General features: G+C 43.8%; 3 protein-coding genes across 3 annotated transcripts; 1 reads left to right on the forward strand and 2 right to left on the reverse strand.

Moving 5' to 3' along the window:
- Positions 1-575: 575 nt before the first annotated feature.
- On the reverse strand, positions 576-3754 carry SODALDRAFT_329458 (CBF-domain-containing protein). Its single transcript, XM_028610949.1, has 5 exons — positions 3439-3754; positions 3240-3358; positions 2075-3177; positions 1511-2021; positions 576-1455 (listed from the first exon to the last, which is right to left on the reverse strand). The coding sequence occupies exons 1-5, from the start codon at positions 3638-3640 to the stop codon at positions 718-720; spliced, it is 2673 nt and encodes an 890-aa protein (XP_028462613.1). The 5' UTR covers positions 3641-3754; the 3' UTR covers positions 576-717.
- Positions 3755-12270: 8516 nt separating this feature from the next.
- Positions 12271-12948, forward strand: SODALDRAFT_285554 (hypothetical protein; the record flags this gene model as incomplete). Its single annotated transcript, XM_028608494.1, has 1 exon — positions 12271-12948. A coding segment is annotated over one exon (678 nt), but the record flags the coding sequence as incomplete, so codon positions are not given.
- An 888-nt stretch (positions 12949-13836) lies between these two features.
- SODALDRAFT_364035 (ubiquitin-domain-containing protein) lies at positions 13837-14772 on the reverse strand (the record flags this gene model as incomplete). The annotated part of the gene is made up of 6 exons (XM_028614612.1): positions 13837-14001; positions 14072-14162; positions 14280-14362; positions 14433-14487; positions 14544-14589; positions 14661-14772. 6 exons carry the CDS (start codon positions 14770-14772, stop codon positions 13837-13839), a joined length of 552 nt encoding a protein of 183 aa, XP_028462615.1.
- Between the last annotated feature and the right edge of the window lie 9793 nt (positions 14773-24565).

Raw genomic sequence — 24565 nt, forward strand, 5'->3', positions numbered from 1 at the left:
GAAAATTATATAAGGTTAAGGGTTAGGATAATACTATTTATTATATTTTCCTGTTTTACTATAGTGCTAGTATTATAGTGCCTTTATAATAGTATTCTAGGAGGGAGGCGGTAGTTATAATCGTGATCCTAGTACTTATATTACTTTTACTTATATTATGAGCTAGTATTATTAAGGAAATAACTATCCGTTATATAAGTTCTAATACCTGCTATATAAAACCCACTCTTTAGTATGGCTATAAAGTTAGGCTTAAGCGTATAAAGTATCGTACCTAATTTATATAAAGAGATTAGCCCACTTTAGATAAGTGTTATCTATCTAGGTGTTAACTACTTTAGAATAGCGTTAACTATCTAAGAATACGAATATCCTAATTGTTTTTGCCTATAGCTTATTAAGTGTATCGATTAATAAGATAGATATTACTTATATAAAGTAGACTAATCTCTATATATAATTAGGTGCTATACTTTATATACTTAAGCTTAAATTCATAGCCCCACTATAAAGTGGTTTTTTATAGCAGGTACTAGAACTTATATAACGGATAGTTCTTCCTATTATTAATTATAGTAAATTTTATATAAAAGTATACTAAATAATATATATAGTATATTTCTAAGGATAAAGCTAACTAAGTTAATAAGATAGGATAGGATAGGCTTTCTATTCTAGAGCAGCTTAGATAACCTACCCCTTAAGGCCTAGGTAATACTAAGACTCCGGCTCTAGAGCTAGTAATTCCGCGTAGTCGTCGATAGAGGCGAACGTTGGTAGGCTCTTAAGCTTCCTCGTAGATAGTGATCCAGTATCTTCAGCAGCCCTTCTGGTCTCGGCTTCCGGGCTCTTACTGAAGGTGCGATTTATCTCTTTGAAGTCATTTCCATCTGCACTATCATCGCTCTCATTGACGTCCTGAACCCCAGTGCCTTCTCCGAGAGAGTTCCGCGATTGATCTGCATCGCTGTCATCGTCGTAGTCCCAAACATCCAAATCGAGATCTGAATCGTCGACTTCATCCATACGGTGGTCAGGCTGAGAGGAGGCCAACGCCTTCCACACCTCCTCATCGTTGTCCGATTCGCTTTGTGACTCGATATGGGTTGTGAAACTGGTCCGCGTACGTTTGCCAACTTGCTGGAAGTAGTGATGGAAGAAAATGTCTTCGACAGCGACTCGATCAATCGTTTTGTCCCAGAAGGCGGGATTGTTCACGGTTGTACCAGTGGCATGAGATAATTTATTGATCACACCACCAGAGCCGGAAAGAGGCTGCATAATCGAGACCCCGCGCGTAGATTCCGTGTTCTTGGGATTGCGGTACACGAACTTATCCAAAAACCGGATGAGACTATGGCTTTCCATATCAGGTGTGGCGCTTGCCTCTTGATTTGAGAGGACATTAGATGCAGCGAAGGAAACCGATGGGTGGAAATGGTCAAGGAACGGAATCTGTTATTGCCAAGTTAGTAAGTGCCACGGCCTAAGAAGCGGAACCGAGTCTTACAAGCTCCCAGAGACAAGTGTATTGTGAATTGCTGTGTTCCGGGTCTCGCTTTCGGCCGTCATAGGAGCGCGAGCTCCTTTCAGCCTGACGATGCATAATTGGATGTCGTGGAGCAGCTTGTTCAATCCCGACATCCTCCTCCGGTTCTTCGAAGAGCGTTCTAATGTCGGGGAACTGGCACCGTAGCTGCAAAATGATATAAAGGATCCCGCAAGCAAACGGAGCTTGGTGTAGGCCGAGAATCTGAGTCATCCTCTTCATGAAAGCCTTGACGCGACGGCTATCTACATCGGCTTTCAAGGAGCGAAGTACAAGATTGAGGTAGAGAGATTTTTTCGACGATGTCATGAGTCGCGGGTCCAAAAGAGATTCATACAGAGTTCGGTAGAACCTGTCATAGGCAACATGTCTTCGGAGAGACAACTGTTGGATAAGAATCAGTGCTTGGACACTTGTGTTGAAGTTACTCGAATGGGCGATCTGAAATAATGTGTCCACATGGGCGTCGAGGCTGTATCACTTCCCAATCAGCATCGTATCAGAGCCAGTCTCGGTCATACTTACATAGGGTTATCATCGGCCACGAAAGGGACGGCGCGGTTAATCCCCGTCAGGACAGCGGACACAAGTTTCTCAGCAGTCTCATGTTCAGCGTTAGTACGGGTAGCTGCCTCTTTGTTGGTCTTTTCCATGTGGTAGTCGCTAGGCAGACCAAACCCAACCATTGGCTTTTTCAATAACACAATGAAAACCTCGAAATAGATTGCCAACAGTGTCTCAGCAGTCTTAGGATCACGATTGCTCAGTATTGTTTGATTGAGGGTGCTGACGGCGTTATACTTGGCTCGCGAGTTTTGGCCGGGACGTAGCAAAATCTGTTGCTCGATGGTTTTGACAAGAATCAACTTCATCGCAGGATGTGTGTTCTGCAATTGTAGGAGGAGGTACGATGCTTTGGAGGATATTTTTCGGTCTTTGTCCTCAAGCTTGCTGACAAGCAGTGTCAGCAGATTCGTCTCTTGTTCCGGCTTCTCCTTCAACAAACAGTAGACGAAATCGAGGGATTTCATCCGAGAGTGTTCGATTTCATCGTTGCACCAGACCTCAAGCAGTTGGACGATCTTGAAATACGCGGACTTCATCCAGTCCTCGTATGCCCAAACAACCAAGTGGGCCTCGGACAAGCCAACTGGGAGGTTTTCACTAGCAGCCCATTGGTGAATGCGATGCTTCTGAAGAACACCGAGTAACCCACGCTGCGACTCGAATTTCCGCAGTCGTCTGTTTGGTGGAAGGATAAACCCTGGGCCAAGCAAATCAACGAGGGCTCCAAGGGCTTCGAGGGCTTGTCCACGATTTCTCTTCGAAGCCAGACCCATTAGTGCTTCCAATGCTTTAAAGTTATGGACAGGGGACTCTTGTATCGCTAGCGTAAGGGCCGACACTTTATCGGACACGGTCCCGGAAGCCATGATAGTGGAGAGAAACTTGTGTGAAGTCGACACGAGGACACTTTTCCTGTAGACTTCAGAGTCGGCTTCAAGCAGACTCCACGCATGCGAGTGGAGATTGCCAATAGCGTTGCTAAAGGGGTGAACAAGCTCCGACTGAGGTTCAACCATGGGCTGCAATTCAGCCCGGTGCCAATCAGGTCTGGGTGCAAATATCTAAGAGTAAACTCTTATTAGCCAGCTACCGACACATCCAGGGAGAGGAGGTTAAAGCTTACGAATTGAGTCTTGGGGCTTTTCATACTTGAACTTGAGGCGAGATCTTGGAGGGCCTGTTGCAAAACATGGTCTTCGTGGCTCTGGTGATATTGAAGATCGTCGGTTGTCGAGTTGGAAACTACGTTTGCAATTAGTCAAAATGAGCCTTATTGTATAAAACCCAGAGCTTTGACTCCGTAAAACATATGGTATTCAGACCAGTTGCAATTGAACGGCTGGCACGGTTCGTCAGGTCCTGTCGTTTGTCTCGGGGTGAGGTTCCGTTTGAAATCTTTCGTTTTGACGTCCGTCGGATTTCCTTGTCGTCGTTGACGTTGTGGTTCTTGCGCTTCCTTGATAAACGTCCATTGGCTGCTTCGAGGCTAGAGGAAACGGCCGACGTTTTGAGCTGCGCGGGCATGGTGGCTGCTTGGAGAGAGAGGGATCTACAACCAGAGAACCTGAAGTTTCGTGATCAATTGTGGACTTGAACGTGCTTGAGGGACTCGTCTGAAGCAGCTGTGGTGGCTTTCCACTTACTGGTAGGTAACTGGGAAAAAAAAAAGGGGGGGGGGGAATCAATGCGGAGACCTCACGTTTCGATGTCGAGACCTCACACGTGACGCTTTCGTGGGACCATGACTCCACCGCCAAGCTGCATAGGTCGTTGACCAGAGCGTAGGGTTTATTACGGTTACGTATCGGGTGTCAAATACAGCGTAACTATCAGAACACAAATAAGGTACGCGGAAGTATGTGTATATTCATCTTAAGTGAAGTTTGTGATACTTTATGGGGATGTCTAACTATACGGAAAAAGCAGGGGAAATAAGGGTGGATATATAGGACCGAGGTACTCTACACGTCTAATATAATATACTTTATTATACCTCGATAAGGTGGCTATAGTATCTAATATACCCCCCTAGAATAGTAGGGTTAATCCTAACTATTCTGCTCGTTAAATTAATGCTTAAAATCTAGGGTAAATTAGGCCTAAATATTAATTAACGGCGTTATAGGCATTAAAGCTAAAAAGCAGTTAAAAAGCATTAAAAAACAGTACCTAAATAATAGTCTATAGGGTATAAAAACACTTAAAATAACGGTCTAATTAACCGTTTTCCTTTAATTAAAACGTAATAGAAGATTGTTGTCTCTGTTAATTACTTTAATTCTATTTCGGCGGGACCTCTATACTAAGTAGATATATAAACGCCCTGTATTTCTACGGGGGTAGTATCTTTAAAAGGCTATCGCTAACTATATTATTAGTAGCGATCTACTTAATCGCGACGGTCCCCTCTTTAACGGTTTATCGGATCTAAAGGGCGTGGATGTCGAGATACTTTAATTTCGAGGTAACCTTAGGCCTAACGGATTCTAGTAGTTATTTAGGTTATTGATTATCGTAGTATATTATTAGTGGTTCCTCCTTAAACGATAATGTTAGGTCCTTTATTAAACGCCTTATCGCGATATACTGCCTAATAGTCATAGAAAGTGTAATAAGCTCGGCTTTAGTATTAGAGGTCACGACGCTTATTTACTTATTAGCCTTCTAGTCTATAGGACCCCCGAATAATAATATAGTATTGCCTTAGAAGCTATACCGTGTCTTATAGTCGTTAGCGAAAGCGGCGTTAGAAGTATAAGAGAGTATAGGGTGTTAGTGGTCTTTACGTGGTCCGAAGTAAAGGTATAGTGTTTTTATTAGACCGACATACTTTAAATACCTATCTACGGTATCGTGATACTATTTTAACGGGTTAGTGCTAAATTCGGTAAGGCTCGAAGCGGCTTTAGAGATATTAGGCCGGGTCTAATAGGTAGCGTAGTTAATAGAACCGACCTTCCGAAGATATAGATAGATTAACTTTTCGGAGGCTTATTAGTCGGTGGAGGGTTCTAAGATATTAGGATAAGGAAAAGGGCTTTTAACCCTATAATCTCTATAATCCACTTATAACGCCTTTATCTTATGGGTATTATAGGTATTAAGCGATAACTATAGCTTATGTTATTAACGATCGTGTCCTACACGGATTTTAAGGAACCACTTAATTAGTCTTAGATCCCTGATTTAGAAGCTCTTTTATATTTACTATACTAGGTTATTAGTAATAGATTAATATTCCTTGTAGTAGATTAGGATAATATCGTTAAGGTAAAAGAAAGTAATTAGGACCTTATTCTTAAAGATATAATTGTCTTCGGTTAATTACTTTAAACCTTATTTACTTAGTACGGAAGAGAGTTATTAGTGCTATAGCTTTAGGGAATACCGTAGGCCATATAACGCCCGGCGTAGCCGTTAAATCCCTCTACGTTATATAGGGATATATATAGATTACTTTAAAATGTCCTCGAGCTTTTTATAGGCTTTAAGGCCCGTAGCCGACTAGAGTAACTGCTAACTAGGGGGGGGTCCTTAATATAGATCTCTTCGTTAAGCAGGGTATTAATGAATATGTTAACGGCGTTAAGTTACCGAGTCTTAAGATTAAAGTGGTCTATAATACCTATTAGCGACCTAAAGGTCCTTCTAGCGAGAGTAGAGACGTAGGCGTTAAGGTCGTTATTAGGTTATTAATCCCCTTAAATATAAAGACGTGCCTTAAACTTATTAATATAGTCTATAGGATTAACCTTATACTTAAAAACCTATTTAAGGTTTAGTGGACCTTAGAACTGATTTATATAGTCCCGAGCCGTGCCCCTGCTAGTAGGACTATTCCTACCGTTTAAAGGTGCCTATTAATCTAAGCGTGCCGACCTCCTATAAAGCGGCCTTAATGTATTTTAATTTATAGGGACTCTTTAGTATTTAAGACTAGGTTAGAGGTTCCTTAGGTATATCGCGGCGTAGTAACGGCTTCTTCGGTATCTTAATCTAATTATAGAAGCTATAAAAGGAAAGAGGGGCATATCTGTTAGTTAGACGCCTACTACACGCAGGCCTATCGGCAGCGGCCGTTAGAACAACAGGAGGGCGGTTTCTTCTGCTTGTAAAAGTAGGTTAGTTAGTTATAGTAGTGGAAAAAGAGGTCTAAGGAGACTTAGCCGTAATAGGAGCCGTAAATACCGGATTAACGGTAGTGGTTGTGGTTAGTTCCTTGTTAAGAACCGATTGGTTGGGGGATAATAATCCCATTTCGACGGTACCGCCGGTTATGGCAGTATTATCACGATCTTCGGTATTATTGCCTTTATTAGATTATTTAAAAATAGGCGGTATATCCGTAGTTCTAGTTAGTGGTATAGGAGGGCTGTTTATAGTTATTAGAGGAGGGAAAATAGGTGCTGTTATTAGAGAAGGGAAAATAGGTGCCGTTAGAGGTATAATTATAGGTGTAATTATAGAAAACGTTAAAGCAGGTGCCGCCGGAGGCGTAGAAGGCGTTATAGGGCTTATTTGCCCTGTTCTACGTGCCTTCTATGCCTCCTGATTAGGTTAATCTCCCTGCTATTATTCTTCTACAGATTCTGTAGTGGTTAGTAAACCTATATCTCTATCTACCCCCTTAGAAGTAACGGTAGTAATAGCGGTAATAGCCGTAGTGGCCATAGCAGTGGCAGCCTCCGCTATTACCTCCTTTATAGTATTCTGCTCTAGTAGCATGTTAAATAGGTAGTCGCGAGGAGTGAAAAGGTAGGGTCAAGCAAGGAACCAGGTAGGGTCACGATAGGATCACGATAGGGAAAGTATAGGGGTAGCCAAAGAATCAGATTAATCGCTAGCCTCCCCCTTTAAAGGGGAGGCTCCCTCGCTCCTTAAGGCTATGCTCTACTCCTCGAGGACTACTTATTTACTTCCTCGAGGGCTAACTTATTTACTTCGAGGGACTATTCTATTTACTATATAATAACTTACTTTATTTATACCTTAAGAGGTCTTAGACTAGGCACACCTAGACCCCTATAGGTTTATACTAGGGACCCATTATAACCACTGCTATAGGCACCTAATAGAGCGACCTCCCCCGGATACTCCTATCCTCTGGAGCGCCCGATCCGTGCCGGCCTCTCGACACCTCCGAAAACCCAGCCTCCGAGTCCATCTCCAAATTCCCCGTTTAGTTCCCCGAGACGGAGAGCCTCGACCTGAAATAATTTTCGAGTTCGTCGGGTACGTTCCGCTTCGGCTCCTAGGTATTCTCCTCGTCGCTATAGCGGGCCTATTTAATCAGGTACTAGCGCCGTTTACTCTAATATCGATAGTCCAGGATAACTTCGACCTCGTACTTATCCGAATCCGGTTCGATATCGACCACGGGTAAAAGTTCCGGCTATAACCTATCACGGGGCCTCTATAATTCTAGTAGAGAAACCGGAAAGACATTATAAATCCTTATACCCTTCGGCAGTCCTAGTTAGTAGGCCAGGCTATATATACCTATAATCTTAGTTACCTTATACGGACCAATAAACTTATCGCTGAGCTTTTTCGAGGGTCTCTTCTATCGGATATTCTTCGTGGATAGTAAGACGTACTCGCCCACCTTAAAGGAGCGCTAGACACGGCCGTTATTATAATACCGCTCGTAGGAGGCCTAGGCTCTGTTAATAAGATCCGAAATAAACTAACGTTAGGCTATAAGGTATTCCACTCGCTGCTTAGCCTTAGCAGCACGAACCTCGCCTGCCCTAGGCAGTTATACCTTATTAGGTCCCCTTAGGTTATAGCCTATCAGGGCATCGGATAGGGTATAACGTATCGTAGAGTGGTACGCCGTATTATGGGTAAACTCTGCTAACGGTAGTCGGTTAACCCAGTTATCCTATTCCTATAAGCAGAACATATATAGATAGTATTCGAGGTTCTAGTTTTACCACTCTATCTATCCGTTAGTTTATAGATACCACGCTATAGATAGGCGTTATATAGTACTAAGGCAGCGATATAAAGTTACCTGAAAACGGCTTATAAATAACGAGCCTCTCTCTAATATAATGCCGTTAGCTAGGCCGAAAGTGCGAAAAACGTGATACTATAGAGACTTAGTAAGTCCTTCTACGATTAGGCCACTACTCGGGGGAATATAAATTAAGTACTTCGTTAGATAGCATACTACTATAAGGATAATATCCCTTTTACGGCCTAGACTATAGATTAGCGGCAGCCCCATAATAAAGTTAATAGATATCTCTATAAAGGGACGCTAAGGTACTAGAAGACTCGCCAGTTCGCTATATAGCTTATAGTGCCGCGGCTTAATACGCTAACAGATAGCATAGGTAGGTATAAACTGCCGGACATCCCTAGGCAAATAATCCTAGAAGTAAAAGTCCGAAATCCTCTTAATAGTCCTTATAACCCTATAGTAACCCACGCTAGGTCTATTATAAAAACACTATAGGACCTTTTAATGGAGGCCATAGTAGTCTAGTATAAAAACGCGATTCTTAAAATAAAGGATATCACCACTCCTAGACTAGTATCCGTATATAGTATCGTCACCGTGGCTTTCACGCTATCTAGTATAAAAAGGGTTATCCGCTTACGCCTCTACCACCTCTTCTAGTAAAGTAGGGGAATTAAGAGCGGGAAAAACAGGGTTAGACTCGGGGGCACTACGGGAACCACGCTAGTTCCCGATAAGGCTTAAAACAAAATACCTCGGTATAGGCTCTAAAAAAATATTATCCGCTTACGTCTTGACCACCTTTTCCGGTAAAATAGGAGTAGCGAGAATAGCGCGGGTACTATACTAAGTCCCATATAGGCCTAAGGCAGAACGCTTTAAAGACAGGTTATCTGCTTATATCTCTACTACCTTCGGCAAGATAGGAGGAGCGCGAAATTCAGAACAGGGGCTATTATGGGAACTATCCTGGTTCCCAATACAGCCCAAAATAAGACGCCTCGATAAAGGCTCTAAAAGGAGATTATCCGCCTACACCTCTACCACCTTCGGCAAAGGGGAGTCAAGAGCGGGAATAAAACCTAAGGCAGCACGGGAACCACGCTAGTTCCCGATATAGTCTATAAAACGCTTAGAAAAGACTCTACCGCCTTAGCCCGGTCAGTAACCAGGGCACGCTCACAGGGCGCGTGCTAGGGCTTTCTTAACAGCCTATCCGCCGGGTTTAACGTCTCTGGGCGGTACCGAATCTCAAAATCAAACAGGGCAAGCTCCTTAAGCCACTATATATACTAGCCCTTAAGCTTCGGCTTATCTAGCAGATAACGATAGTTTAGGTAGTCTATCATGACTACTATAGGGCTCTAACTATAGGCTATATAATAGCGCTACGTCCGAAAAGACTTAATAATAGCTATAAGCTTAGAATCGGGTATACTATAATTAAGCTCGGCGCTACGTAGCTTACGGGATATAAACGCGATAGGTCTCTATAGCCTATCCTCGAGCTGACTAATAACGGCCCTAATTATAAAAGCAGAGGCGTCGGGTTTAATATGTATTAATAGGGCGGGATTAAAATACCGCAGGACTAATACCTTCTAGAATAGCAGTTTTATTTCCTCGAACACGGTCTAGGCCTGCTAGGAAAGCACGAGGACCCCTACGTAGCCCCCTTTCAAATAGTCTATAAAAGGGGCGGCGACCTTAGAGTAGTTCCGAATAAAACGTCTATAAAACCCTGTAAAACCTAGGAAGACCTATATCTTCTTAACACTATTAGGGAGTTCCTAGTCGCGGATTACCTTAACGCGAGCCGGATCTATCCGTACCCCGTCTAGGCTATAGATAAACCCCAGGAATTTAATATCGCGGGTCTTAAACTTATACTTATCGGGGTTAGTATACAAAGACTATTACCTAAGCCTTATAAGGACCTCGCGGATATATACGCGGTGGGTAACTAGATCCTTACTATAGATAAGAATATTGTTAAGATAGACTACGTAGATAGTATTTATAAGACCTATTAGCGCCTAGTTAATATACCGCTAAAAGCTCGTGGGCATGTTAGTTAACCCGAATAGTATAATAAGGTACTCGTAATAGCCGTATTTTGTGCGGCACGCCGTCTTCCACTTATCGCCCTCTTAAATCCGTAACCGATAGTATATATCCTTAAGATCCAGCTTAGTATAGTACTACACCGATAATAACCAATTCAGATTTCGTGAATAAGGGGGAGGGGGGTACGATCCTTAACGGTCACCTTATTCAATCCCCGGTAGTCGATATATAAGCGTAGCTTACCACCCTTTTTAGAAATAAATAGAATAGGGGCGCCGGCCGGACTAGTAGATAGCCTAACCTATCCTTTCGCAACGGTATCCTATAGATACCAACACAGCACTTCTAATTCCTACGCGGCGAGGGGGTAGATAGGGCCGTAGGGGGGCTTTTTCCCTTCCTTAATCTTAATAGTATAGTCCCACTACTAGTGCGTTAGCAGCCTCCCGGCGTTTTCGATATTAAAAACGTTAGCGAAATCTTAATACTATTTCGGTAACGTAGTGGCAGCGGGGTCCCGGTCTAGGCCGGGGTAGGCCCCGTCTAGGCTGGGATAGGCCCCGTTTTCTAAGAATTTATCTCTATATCCTACTAAAGGGTTTTGTATTAGGCCGACGTGGCCGATACGTAGGCCCCGTGTAGAACCTATATAGGTTAGAGTAAGGATAGACTTAGCTTATCTGACTACCCTATATAGCTCTTTTAGCGATATAACTATACCTAGTTCCGCGTAGGATAAGGGATAGATCTATATACTATACTACTAATTAACGTTAGGGTTAACGGCTATAAGCCACGGCCTCCCTAAGATAATCTTTACGCCCGTGAGGTTTATAACGTGGAACTCGGCGTATTATACCCTCTTCTAACCCTATATCGTATACTCCTCCATGATAGATTACATTAAGGGTAGGTCTTTCTCCTCTAACCGTAGGAGCTCTATAAAGCGTGCCTTTAACTATTCCGGTACTACGCTCCTAATAGCGTTAAAGAAGCTGTTAATCTAATCTTCCTTAGTATCGTAGGCACGAACTTCGTATATCTCGGTATCGCGGTATAGCTTAATAAAGTCTTCTAGCTAGCGCTTATAGGGTATACGCCTAATATTCTAGAGGTATTCGTCCTAGTGTCTCTTAGTTAGTGACTGCTAGGCGGCGTTTATCGGCTTAAGGTGCATCTTGAGGGCTTTTAATATATTCCTTACTTCTTTTAGCCGGCGTACTAATCCTTTAAAGTAAGGCTAACCGTTTTAGCGATATAATCGTATAAGGCTGAGATTTCCCTCTTTTTAGCCTTATACCGATCCTCTTCTACCTACTAGATCTTAAATAGTATATTATAATTAAAGGCGTTATATTTTTTGGCTATAATAAGAGGTTATAGTAGATCGGTTCGAATATAGCGCTTAGGCTATTTAGCTTTATTAAGGTCGGGATTAATAAGGTCGGCGATATCGTGGGAATACGTGATAGTTATCACGGCTTTAATCTAAGGCCTTTAGTCTTTCGGAGTAGTAAGCGTTATAAGGCCTATAATAGGTGCTATTCCCGTAGAAGCTATCGTTATACTAATAAAAAAAGTAGTGGAATAGATATACGAATAGGTTAATTAACTATACTAAATACTTTAAATAATAATACGATTCAAATAATAGAATGATTAAATATAATCTAAAGCAGGCGGATATTACTTATAATACTAAACTACCCGCTATAGACTTAAGGCTAATTTTAATAGCCTAGAAGCTATAGGATTATTCGGAATAGCTTTATTTATTAGAACGCCGGGCTTATAACTATCAGAATGTAAATAAGATACGCGGAATTATATATATATTTATCTAAGTGAAGATTATAATACTTTATAGGGATATCTAACTCTACGGAAAAACCAGGGGAAATAACTATAGATATATAGGATGAAGGTACTCCACACGTCTAACATAATATGGTTTATCACACCCCGATAAGGTGGGTGTGGCATCTAACATTAAACCTTTTTTATGACGATTTTGACTACGCTTTATCTGACACGCCCCACACCTACCCTCAGCTTAGCCCCCAAGTTCAACATCAGTCTCTCAGTAACCTTAACAAGGACTACACACACTTTCTCAGTTATGGCGGTTAAGTCACTTGCTGAGCTATGCGTACAAATATGTCAAAAGCACATCAACCAACTCACGAGCTTCGGCGATGGGGATGTGTTCGTCCCCCCCGGTTATGTCCGTGAGATTTTGCTCAGAGTCACGGACCCAACTCAGCTGCGCCAAATCGAGATCAACTCCCCATACATCGATACGGCTGATATCTGGAAACGCCTCATAAGCCGGGAATTTCCAGTCGAAAGTCGTGACAAGGACTACATTCCTCCCAAGCCGGCGCAGTGGTATGAAGTCTATGAGAAATATTCCAGCGAACGCCAGATTTCCCAAATGGAGGCCGAGGAGCAATTGCGTCGCCAGTTTCAAGGCCTCCAAGAACAGAAGGATTCCAGGGTCAGCAAGCTTGTCGATCAGCGCTTTTTGCCCCGGCCACCCAAAACTGGTCGCAGCATTGGGGGCCAGAACAGATCCTCGAAGGTTTTCTCGAGGGCATCGAGCTTTGGCGGTGGTGGAAGGTCTAAACTAAATAGCGGTGCTAGTGTTCTGAGGAGAGCTCGAAGGGAAGCGGCTGAGCATGCGCTGATGCGTGGTGTCCTTGCCACTCCGTCCAACACGCCGCCGACTGGGGCGGTAAAGATGATGCCGGCATACATCGTGGAAGGACGTCGCATGCTTTCACAGCCGTTTTTCAGACCCTATATCTCTCAGGACCGCCCATCTACACGGACTGCTTTCCGCGCAGGACGAAATGATCTAAAGAAACCTAGAAGCACTGGGCCGACCTACACATCATCTGCGACCGTACCAGGATTGCGTCACACCCATGCAGATACTCCTTGTAACGACGGACGCCAGCTGAGTGGTCAATCCGTCCAACAACGCAATCAGGTTTCTACCGAAAAATCTACAGGAAAACCGCCTCTCAAACCCGTTAGACGCCCGGGTCTTCTCTCCAATGCACCTAAGAACAAGGTCCCCATAGTTGCGAACAACTCGGATCAGCAACTTGCCCGTACGTCTAACTTCACATCGGTCTCTACTTTGACCCTCGCGGTACATAGTGAGAATTCCGCTCCCGGTGCGAGGCCACGCAAGACAACATCGGGCTCCTCCCTTCAGAGCCCTGAGCAGTCGCCAGGTTTCGGACCGCCAAGCGTCCCATCGAATTCCCCAGCTTCCGCCAAGTACTCTCCTGTAGTCTTAGCCAGGAAACGAAAACAGGTTGATATATTTATGCCAGCAAAGAAACGTCGACCCTCCTAAACATTTTCAAGGGAAGACGGGATCCGATCCCAACCCTTGAAGTGCCTGGCTGTATGCAAAACTATAAAGCAGCTGATATGGACATCGAGCTTCAAAACATGCATACCCTGGGTTGATCATTTGGATGGATATCATGAGCGTTGAGCAGAGCATTTGTTTGTTGTGGACAATGTATCCACCCGACTGTTATTAGGGCAACTTAAACACGATATCGAGGAAAAGTGTAGAGTGTTGGCTGACGATGGTCTCCTATGTGCGGCAGGGCTGAAGGAAGGATAGAATACAACACCGCTAATCCGATTTCTAATGATGTTGGTTTCACGGGATGGATAGTTGCAGGCAGACATGCAGCATGTCGATCATAGGCGCGCCAAAGTGGTCTCCTCGCCGACACGCAACGTACATATGTATCAGCACTGGTTGCAATGCTGGTGTCTGAGCCTGGCAAGTGATGCCACCGATCGAAGCTAGCAACACCGTATCCTCATGACCACGGCATGCTGGGACTATTGAGAGGCAGGATTCCGTCGTATGTGTAGAGAAATTAACAGACGTCGAGAGTGAAGCCACCCCGTAGGGCAAGGACTAGGTGCAGCGTCGCCCCCGCCTCAAGTCCATACTCAGATGCCGACTTGTCATCAACCCTGTGCACGAAATAACAATTCGTTAGCCAAGTTCTTGGAGGACGACGTGGTTAATACTTGGACATTCGGTTCTTCCCGGAAGCTAATAGCTCGAGAAGCACGCCATGAGATACGCACATTTGCTTACCGCCATAGATGAGTCGCTGCTGGACAGGGGGAATTCCCTCCTTCTCCTCTACTCTCTCCTTGATTTGCGATACCTAGGGGCCAGTTACTATGTCAGGTACGGGCAGCGGATCAGTCATCTTCTAGGGTATTGGTGGAACTTACCTTATACTCGTTCTCGATATCGAGCTCAATTTCCTTGCCCGTAAGCGTTCGGACTCTGGCGCATGAAGTAAGCAAATACACTCGTAAAAAACAGCGGCGAAATGGGCATACTTGATAAGCATTTCGTCGTGGATGATGATGTCAGGAGATTGGGTTGCTCGAGTGCAAGGGGCAGCAAGTAGTCGCAAGCTTACAGAGACGCGCTAAGAAACTGATTCCGGGTGCAACACTGGAGTGAGCCGTAAATCATAGAGAATAGAGACGCGATACACTGTAATAATTGCTGCGAGGCAAGTAAACCGAACTTGGAGAGGACGTCCGGGTGGAGCAGTAGGTTCATTAAAGGGTAGAGGGACGTGTCAGGTGAGACGGACCACCCCAAATAGCACGTCAATCACACTAAAAGAAAATGGGTACGCCTCGTATATCTTTAACTATAAACGAAATATTATAAAACCAAGATTTTGAATATATAATGATACTAACAGTATTACAAAACTTTAGTTTCTATTTACTAAAACTATAGGCTATAATTAGACCTAGATATATACAAGGCTAATTATAGGTTATTTATTTATTTATCTATACTATCCTATCTAATCTAATCCATAGGAGCCTATTTTAGGCTATATAGTCCTTCTCGGGTAGCTATAAAGGGGAAAATCTATAGGAACCCCGGAAAAGCATCTATACTCTTCCTTATATATAGTAGTGCTATTATAGAGCCGATATAGGCCCGGTTGATCTCTGCTATATATCTGGAATATACCTTTAGACTAATAGTATAACCGCGCAGATACGCTTCTAGTGCAAGGCTATGGCTGGTTATATAACCTGGAAAAAGGTAGTATGGTGGCACGGCCACTACCCACCTATATAAGAGGATAGTAGGTAGACGGTCCCTTGGTAGACTATATTATCTATTATTATTCTTTCTTAATATATCTTTTACTACAATTAAGGTACTAGTTTAGTTTAAGTTACGTTGCCCTAATTAGCTTAAGACTATTTATTCTATATCTTCCTCGAAGATTATAGTGTTATAGGTCCTTTTTTTTTATTTTTTTTATTACCCGCATACAGCCCTAAAGCTATAGCGCGGCGCCTATCACCCTAGAGGCTAAAGGCTATCAGAAGCTAGGTACAGTAAAATAAAGCGTACTAATAACTAAAGGAAATCCTCTATTATAATCTGTCTAATAAACCTAATAACTCTAATAGGTAAAAAACCAAAGCAAAATAACTAGACCGCAGGAATCGTGGTTTACGCCCTATACCACTCCGCCGAGGCTGTTTTAGTAGCTAAAAGATAGGCCTGTAAGGCCTATATTCCTCTTTTAGTACCGAATAATAGCGGCAGAGATAGCGGTAGGCCTACTAGGGCTTCCCGCAGGGCTCTTCGTTCGTTTGTATAAAAAAGGCAGGAAAGAATAAGGTATGCTATATCCTGTATAGGGGAGCCGGGATAGCAATAGCGGTCGTTAGGGCAGTTTTAGGCCCTTTTGTAGTGGGTTTTTAGGTGTCCGAAGCCGGGTTTTAACTACGTAAAAGCCGATTTTACCCACCTAGGGCCTTATATTAGTAGTAGTTTCCGGGAGAAATAGAGGTTATCGCGGACTAGGCGCTTATATAGACGGCCTAATTAAACTAATTTAGCTTTTCTTTCGGCTCCTCTTCGTTATTCTATAGGGTCTTTTAGTCTTAGATAAGGGCTTTATTTACCCTGCGTTTTAGGTGGCTAAGGGTAACTAAACTAACGGATTTAGTAGCTTTTTCGGGGTTTAACGCCCCTTTAGCGACTTTATCTGCTAGTTCGTTACCCTCTATCCCTATATACGAGGGGCACTACTAGACGGAAACCGAAGTACCTAGCTGTTTAAGGCATAAGATAAGGGCTTAAGCTTCTATAGCCCACTACGAAGTGCGCTAAAGCTCCTGTATAGCCGCCTATAAATCGCTAAAAATATAGTACTTTAGAGGCCTAGGTATCTGCTCTAGGGTAGCGTAGAGGTCTTAAAGAATAGCGTATAATTCAGCGTCCGCGACTTCGGCAGCGGCCCCTAGGTTAAAGCCTATAGACTTACCGGGCCTTCCAGTAATAGTCCACTATATTATAGCGGCTATAGCCTACGGAGGCCCTATAGGGGGCCTAGTAGGGTAGCCTAAAGAACCGTCGGTGTAGAAAATAGCAGCCTATTCCCCTAGGCTATATTATATCTTAGCGAGGGCTTCGAGGTAGGCTATTTTCTGATCAAGGGTTTCGGGGCCAGGGCCAGGGTCTTTAAGAGGGAAAAAGGGTCTTAGGTCCGCTATAGGTTCTAAGGCCTAGGGGGCCTCCTACCTAGCCGAAGGACCCTTAATATCCTAAGACTAACCTCCTAAAGGTACTGTTTCTAGGTCTAGCCTATAAAGCTATATAGTAGGCTATAGGGTCTGAAGAAGGGCGATATTTTCCTGGTTTCCGTCTCCTAGGCCCCTTTAAATGCTAGTAAGGAGCTAGTATTTAATACGGTGGTTGGGTAGAAGCTTTAAGGTCCTAAAGGCATATAGCCTATTACACCTAGTTAACCGGACCGCTACTAGGGGAACTACTGCTTCGAGTTCTAAAGGCCATAAGGGGGCCCCTCTAAAAGGCCCTGGGGCCCGGACTAAAGCGCCGTACTATAGTCGTTCTAGGCGGTCTACTAGGTGTTTTTTCGGTGATATAGGGTCTTACTAGAGCTATAAGCCAAAACCAGCTAAGGAGACTATACAGGCTATATATAACTGCCCTAGAGCCTTAAAGGAAAGGCCCCTGTATGAACAAGCTAGACAATATAGTCTATTTAGGGCCCCTGAAGCTGAGTTTAGGCGTTTTTCGACGTGGGGTTTAAAGGATAGCTTAGAATTAAACCAGACCCGTAACCACCTAATAGCACCTAGCGCCGGCTTTACGAAGTGCCCCCCTATAATACCTGGAGTATCTTCTTTAGAGCGTCTTCGATAGAAGTGAATAAGCTGTATTTTTTGAGGGCCGAAAAGGACTTAGTTATCTTTTACTACGTCGAAAAGGGAGGCCATAGCTTTTTCTAGGGTTGTATAGTTTGTCCTAGTTAACGTAGACGCTATAGATAGCTGAAAATCGTTAATATAGAATAGCTAAAGACCCTGGAAATCCGGTTCCGTTATTAACTAATTAGACTACCTCGATATACTAGCAGCACCTCTACGGTGTAAGGATAACTTATATTCTTACACGGGCGTTAGCTATTAGCGTATTAAAGATATATAGTATTAATACCTATAGTATTAGTATAAGCTTCGATATCGTCTAGATATAGTCCTAGGCGCCTACTATACCGTACGTAATTACTATATATTAGCCGCTATAATACTACTTCGATATTACTAGGGTATTCTTTTTATTTATTTATTTATTACGCGTATATAGCCCTAAAGCTATAGCGCGGCGCCCTTTGCCCTAAAGGCTAAAGACTAGAATAAGCTAATTATAGTAAGGAGCGGAGTAGTAATAAATAAAGGAAATCCTCCGTAATAGTCTGCCTACCATACCGAAAAACAGGTAAAAAAACCAAAACAGAAAACTAGACCGCAGGATCCGAGGTTTGCGCTCTATACCACTCTGCCGACGCTATTTTAGTAGCTAAAAGATAGGCTTCTCAGGCCTGTATACCTCTTTTAGTACCGAATAATAGCGGCAGAGGTAGTAGTAGGCCTGCTAGGGCTTCCCGCAGGGCTTTTCGTTCGCTTTTATAAAAAGGGCAGGAAAAGATAAGGTGGGCTGTATCCTGTATAGGGGAGCCGGGATAGGAATAGCGATTATTAGCGTAGTTTCGGGCCCTTTTTTAGTGGGTTTTTAGGTATCCGAAGCCGGTTTATAACAGAATAAAAGCCGACTTTATCCACCCAGGGCCCTGTGTCGGCAGCGGTCTTCGGGAAAAGCGAAGGTTATCTTGGACTAGGCGCTTATAAAGGCGGCCTAAACGGACCGATTTACCCTTTTTTTCCGACTCTTTCTCTTCGTTCTATAAAGCCTTTTAGTCTTGAATTAAGGCCTCGTTGACCCGGCGTTTTAAGTGGCTAAGGGTAACTAAGCTAACGGATTTAGTAGGCTTTTCAGGGTCTAATGCCTATTTAGCTACCGTATCTGCTAGTTCGTTCCCTTTTATCCTTATATACGAAGGGCACTACTATATAAAGACCGAAGTGCCCTGTTGTTTAAGACGTGAAATAAGAGTTTTTAGCCTCTATAGCCTACTACGAGGCTTACTAAAGCTTCTGAATAGCGGCTTGTGAATCGCTAAAAATATAGCACTTTAGTGTTTTAGGTAGCTGCAGGGTAGTATAAAGAGCCTAAAGAATAGCGTATAATTCAGCGTCCGCAACTTCGGTAGAAGTCCCTAAGTTAAAGCCTATAGCTTTATAGGGCCTATAGGTATTAGCCCACTATATTATAGCGGCTATAGCCTATAGAGGCCCTGTAGAAGGCCTTATAGGGTGGCCTAGGGAGCCGTCCGTGTAGAAAGTAAAGGCCTACTCGCCTAAGGATTATTGTATATCCTTAAGGGCTTCGAGGTAGGCTGTTTTTGGGTCTTGGGTGCCGGAGTCGGGGCTTTTCGCGGTTCTAGGCTGTTTCTTTAAAGGAGAAAAGGGCCTAAGGTCTGCTATAGGTTCTAAGGCCTAGGGGGCCTCCTACCTAGCTACCAGGCACTTTATTTCCCAGGACTACCCTACTAAAGCAGCTAATTCTAGGCCTAGCCTATAAAGCTAGGTAGTAGGCTATAGGTCTTATAAGCGGGCAAGGTCTACCCTTAGTTTTCCTAGAAGCTAGCGTCTAATAGAGTGGTTCAGTAAGAACTTTAAGGACCTAAAGACGTAAAGTCTATTAGACCTAGTTAACCGAATCGACTCTAGAGAGACTACTGCTTGTAGTTTTAGAGGCCGTAAGGGGGCCCCGCTAAAAGCCCCTAGAGCCCTGACTAGAGCGCCGTACTATAGGCGTTCTAGGCGGTCTACTAGGTGCTTTTTTAGTGATTTAGGGTCCTACTATACCTAAGAGCCGAAGTTAGTAAGCGAGGCTATACAGGCTATATATAGCTACTGTATAGCCTTACAAGAAAGGCCCCTCTACGAGCTAGCTAGTCTATATAGCCTGTTTAGGGCCCCTAAAGCTGAATTTAGGCGTTTTTTAACGTGGGGTTTAAAGGATAGTTTAGGGTTAACCTAGACCCCTAACCACCTAATAGCACCTAGTGCTGGTTTAACTAGGTACCCCCTTATAGTAACCGGGGCGTTTTCTATAAAGCGTTTTGGGTAGAAGTGAATAAGCTCTGTTTTTTCCGGGTTTAAAAGAACTTGGTTATTATTCGCTGCGTCGAAAAGGGAGGCCGCGGCTCTTTCTAGGATCTTATAGTTTTTCCTAGCTGACGTAGACGCTGTAGATAGCTGAAAACTATCTATATAGGGTAACTAAAGCCCTTTAAAATCCGGCCCCGCTATAACCTTTCTAATCTAAATTAGAAACAGAATAGGGGAAACCGGGGAGCCTTATAGAACCCCTATATTTAGGGAGGTGGGCTGTTGAACCTGTTCCTCGAAAGCTAGTTAGATACGCCTGTTTTCTGTGAAGGAGGCTACCTATTTAACTAGATTCGACGGTAGTTGGAGCTTTTAAAGGGTTTTTAGTAGCTGGGGGCGGGCTGCGTGATCGAAGGCTCCTTTAATATCTAAAAACAGCGTAGAAACTATAGTATTTTAACGCGATTTACGCTGTTTTTCGATATAGTGTAGGACAAGGAGGGCCGTGTCGATAGCAGATCGTTATTTTCTACCTCCTATTTAACTAGGGTGTAGAAGGTTATCGCGGGTATTAGCTATAAAGCTAAGCCTAGTAGCTATAACTCTTTCGAGAACTTGACCTAAGCAGTTTAGAAGGGCTATAATCCTATAAGACTTAGGATTCGAATAGTCTTTTTTCCAGATTTTGGTAGAACGACCCCTAGGGTCTCTTTCTAGTAGGTAGGATAGTAGCCTACTGAACATAAGATTGAGTAGGCCTTTAAAAAGAGTCCGGGAAGAGTCTTATAGTCCTGTTAGATTGGCTATAAGCTTATCCCATCAGGCCCTGGGGCTTTGCCCTTAGCATCTCTAAAGATAGCGCATTATAGGTCTATAGCCTAAAGGCTAGGCCACTCCCACGGTCTTCTAAGGCCCTTAATACGTGATCTAGTTAGGCTCTAGGGGCCGTTAAAAGGGTACAAGAGCCCTAGGTCTCCTAAAGAGCCTATAGATATAGGGGCTTTAGGGGCGTCGGTGGCGGTAGTAGAGGGGTCTAGGCCCCCTAAAGGGCCTGCAAATACAGGGGCTTTAGGGGCGTCGGGGGCGTCGGTGGCGGATAGTAATAGAAAGAGGGTCTAACGTAAGGCGTTATATTTAGCTTCGAAGGCGTAGGCCTTCTGCTTAGTAGGTGTCTAAATCGGTGCGATCTTCGCGTTTAGGCCGCTTTTTATATAGTTATAGGCCTTAAAAGCCTCGGGGCCTTAGGCGTGGGCTAGCAAGGCCTCCTAGTAGTTCCTTTTCGCTGTTTTTACTGCCCGGTAATAGGCGTTTCGAGCGTCTTTCCAGGAGGTTTCTAGGGCTACTAGCCGGGTAGCCGAGGCCCCTTTTTCAGCTTTTCTAAAAACCCTAAAAGCCCTATTAGCTGCTTTTCGCAGGGCCTTTAGCTCTAGGGTGCACCACGGCTTTAAATATTCTACCACCCTTAAGTTAGGCATAGAGGCCTTAAGAGCTAGGGTAATAGTATCCGATAGGTAGCGACCTATAGAGTCCTAGTTCGAGGCGTCGATAGTCTGTTATAGCTACTAGTCGAGGCTAGGTTCTATACTCTTTAAGGTGCTAGTAAATAGGTCCTAGTCTATTAGCCTATAATTATAGGCCGGTGGAAGGGATCTGTTAATAGGGCCTTTGGGGCCTAAAACCGATACCGAGAGGAGAATAGCGCGGTAAGGAGAGGGAGTGTTTTCGATATATTCCCACTTATAAAAGCGGAGACGATTAAAGCCGGTCGTATAAAAGGCGAGGTCTATAACTGATTCCTACCGAAGATTCGATCTATATAAGGTCCCCCTATTTAGGTTAACTTTTTTAGGATCTACTAGGCACGTGGCTCCTAGGCTATCTAACTAGTTTACTAGGGCCTAGGCCTTAATAGACGCTTAGTTAGTAGTAGCCCCGTTCTGCTACTAGTGGTTCCTGTTAAAGTCCCCTATAATAAGGGTTAGCTTAGGGACCTAGAGGCCCTATAGTATAAAATCCTCGGTCTAGGGCCGGCTTCTAGGGCTCGAAAAAGAAGGAACAGAAGAAGAAGACGACGTAGTCGAAGAGGTAAAGGGAGTAGGGCTAGGAGGCCTTATAGGCTCTTTACCTGTTATTCCGGGGTTCTATTCTTTTTACGTATAAACGTGTAGGATATAGAAGGTCTATAGATAATAAACCTCTATAAGCTACGCGCCTATATTGTCTAGAAGGTCGTCGCGGTATGAAGAATCGATACCCGAGCCCTTTCTTATATAGGTAAGGACCCTAGGCTTAATAGGAAAAAACTGGGTTTTCTAAGATATAGGCGTAACGGTGTAGAAGGCTAGGTCGTTTCGAATATACTACCCTTCTGGTTTCGAGACGCAGGAAGGCTCCTGAATAAGGACTATATCAGCCGAAGCCTCTAAAGCCTATTCTAGGATAGCCTCCTACGCCGGTCCCTGTTTATTAACGTTATACTAAATAAACTAAATATCCTTCGAACTAAAAGACCCTTTATTTATAGAATTTAGTGTTTAATAGCTCGAAAGACCTCGTAGTTCTTACTATAAGGGGGGTATACCCCCTCGCAGTTATAGCACTTATAGGTCTTATACTCGCAGTCTCCGTATTCTTTATACTTGTTACAGTAATAGTATTTCTCTCCATAGCCTTTAATAGCATAGATAGGGTAGGTAAGTAGGCCTTTATAGGTCCCCCGGGTATACTCGAATTTCCAGCAGTTAGAGCACTAGGTTCTAGGGGTTATAGGCCTATATTTATAGACCTTTAGCCGCTGTCCGGCTATATAAAGCCCCTGTTTTATACCGTACTTCTGCTCTTTAGTAGTAGGCACAGAGATAATAATAGTTCCGTGAAGCCCTTTAGGGGTTCCTAGCCACCAAGGCTTCTCTACTATCCTAATAGGGTTAAAGATACTAATTTCAGTGATTATGTTCTTTAAACCTAGGTCTTATTATAGGCTACGGTTTAGGGCTTCTTACGGTGTGTCGGCGGGGTCAGATATTCGGGTATCCCCCCCTCCGATGCCCTAGTAGGCACCTATTTAATAATAAGCTTAAACTAGTCGCCTATAGATTAGGGGGGCTAAAGAGGCGGGTTTGGCTCCTTAAACCACTAATTCTGCGAATCTAGGAGCTGCTAAACGCTGTATTTCGGGCCCGGGGTCAAAATAAGGTTCCTATTAGTTAACAGGCTAATAGCCGTAATAGCAGGGATTTTTAGAGCCTTATTTAGCCTGTTCCAGAGCTCAAGGGGGTTAAAGTTCTCCCGGGGGATTGTTTCCCCTGCCGTAGGTTATAAAATAACCTTAGGGACCTTTTTAGGATCTATAAGGAGGGGGTCGGGGGGGCTAAAGGTGCAAAGGCCCTTAAGGGGGCCTGGGGTGCTATAGAGCCTGTTTTTCCCTTTAAATCTTCGCTATAAAGGGGTTTAGGCTATTCCGTGAGCCTCCGAACTACTTAGACTAGTTCGTCGATCTTCTACTCGAGTATAGGGGGCTAGGAGCCTTATAGGGTTCCGTCGATAATAGGTTTAAGCCCTACGGATAGGGCTTTAATCTAGGGGATAGGGTCGAGATTATAGGCCTGTTAAAGTAGCTAAAAAGCCTGCTAGAGAAGCCCTCTGGCCTAGGCCTTACTAGCCGAACTAGTTAACTTCTATGGCGTAGTAGGGGGGTTTCTAGTAGTTCCAGGGGCCTTCTTAGACCATTTAGAGTCTATAAGGCCCTGTTTTTTAGCAGGGGGCCTAGAAGGCGTTTCGAAGAGGCCTTCGGCCTCTAAGTCCGAAGGAGGCTCGGTTCGGGTCCTAGAAAACCTTCTAGGGGTTATAGTCGAGGGGCTAAGCTGCCTTTTCGAATTAAGAGGCGTAATAAAATTAAAAGTCCCTGTATTCACAGGGCTTTCAGGGGTTTCCCCTATTTCTACCTCCCCTAAGCCCTCTATAATTATAGAGGGCTCAGGGTTGGTTCCGGGGGCCTTATAGGTTAGGGCGTTATTGTGGCTGGTATTATGGCTGGTGTTATGGCTGGGGTCTTGTGTGGGGGCCTAGGGTCGCGAGGCGTTAGTGGTTACGGCTCTGCGTGGCTGCTTTGTTAGCGTGGACACACGGGCTATATTAGAACTTTCCCCCGCGCGCGGGGCACCCGTATGTGCGTTTCCAGGCGTTTTCGCACTTATCATACACCTAAACAGCGCCTGCGCGATATAGGGCTATAGAGAGGCGTATAGAGCTTGAAAGGAGCTATCGATTAATATACTTTTTAAGCGGTTTAGAGCGTTAGCATATAAAACGTGGGTCCCTCTAAGAGAGTTATAAGAAGGATGTAAACTACTATCATAACGGTTAAGGACTGACTTAGCCAGGAGACTAAATATAGCAGAGATAGAGTAGTATAGTCTAAACCTAACAAGGAGCTAAAAGACCGATGATTTACTATAGATCACTATATACCCCTAAAGCGTGGCCGTAAGCGCTAATCCGATACCGTTCGTAACGAAGAAGGTTTATAAAAGGCGATAAAGTATCGATAGGAAGCGCTAAGAGACAATCTCTAAAAACCCAGAGACGTTAGGTATTTAGGTAACTAATTAATTAGTATCTATTACATAACAATAACTATAAGAACGACCATCACGATAAAGACTATAGTAATAGCCTTAATAGTAAGGCCCTTAGAGATAGGAACACAGGTCGCGGACCTAATCTACTATCAGTCCTAATTCGTCACTATCGCGAGAAACGATAGACTGCTCTAAGCGGCCTTATTAAACTAATTAACACGCTAAAGGCGCCCTTAATAGAAGCGATAGGCTACT

This window comes from Sodiomyces alkalinus, assembly GCF_003711515.1.
Source record: "Sodiomyces alkalinus F11 unplaced genomic scaffold SODALscaffold_14, whole genome shotgun sequence".
NCBI classification, from domain to species: Eukaryota; Fungi; Ascomycota; class Sordariomycetes; order Glomerellales; family Plectosphaerellaceae; genus Sodiomyces; species Sodiomyces alkalinus.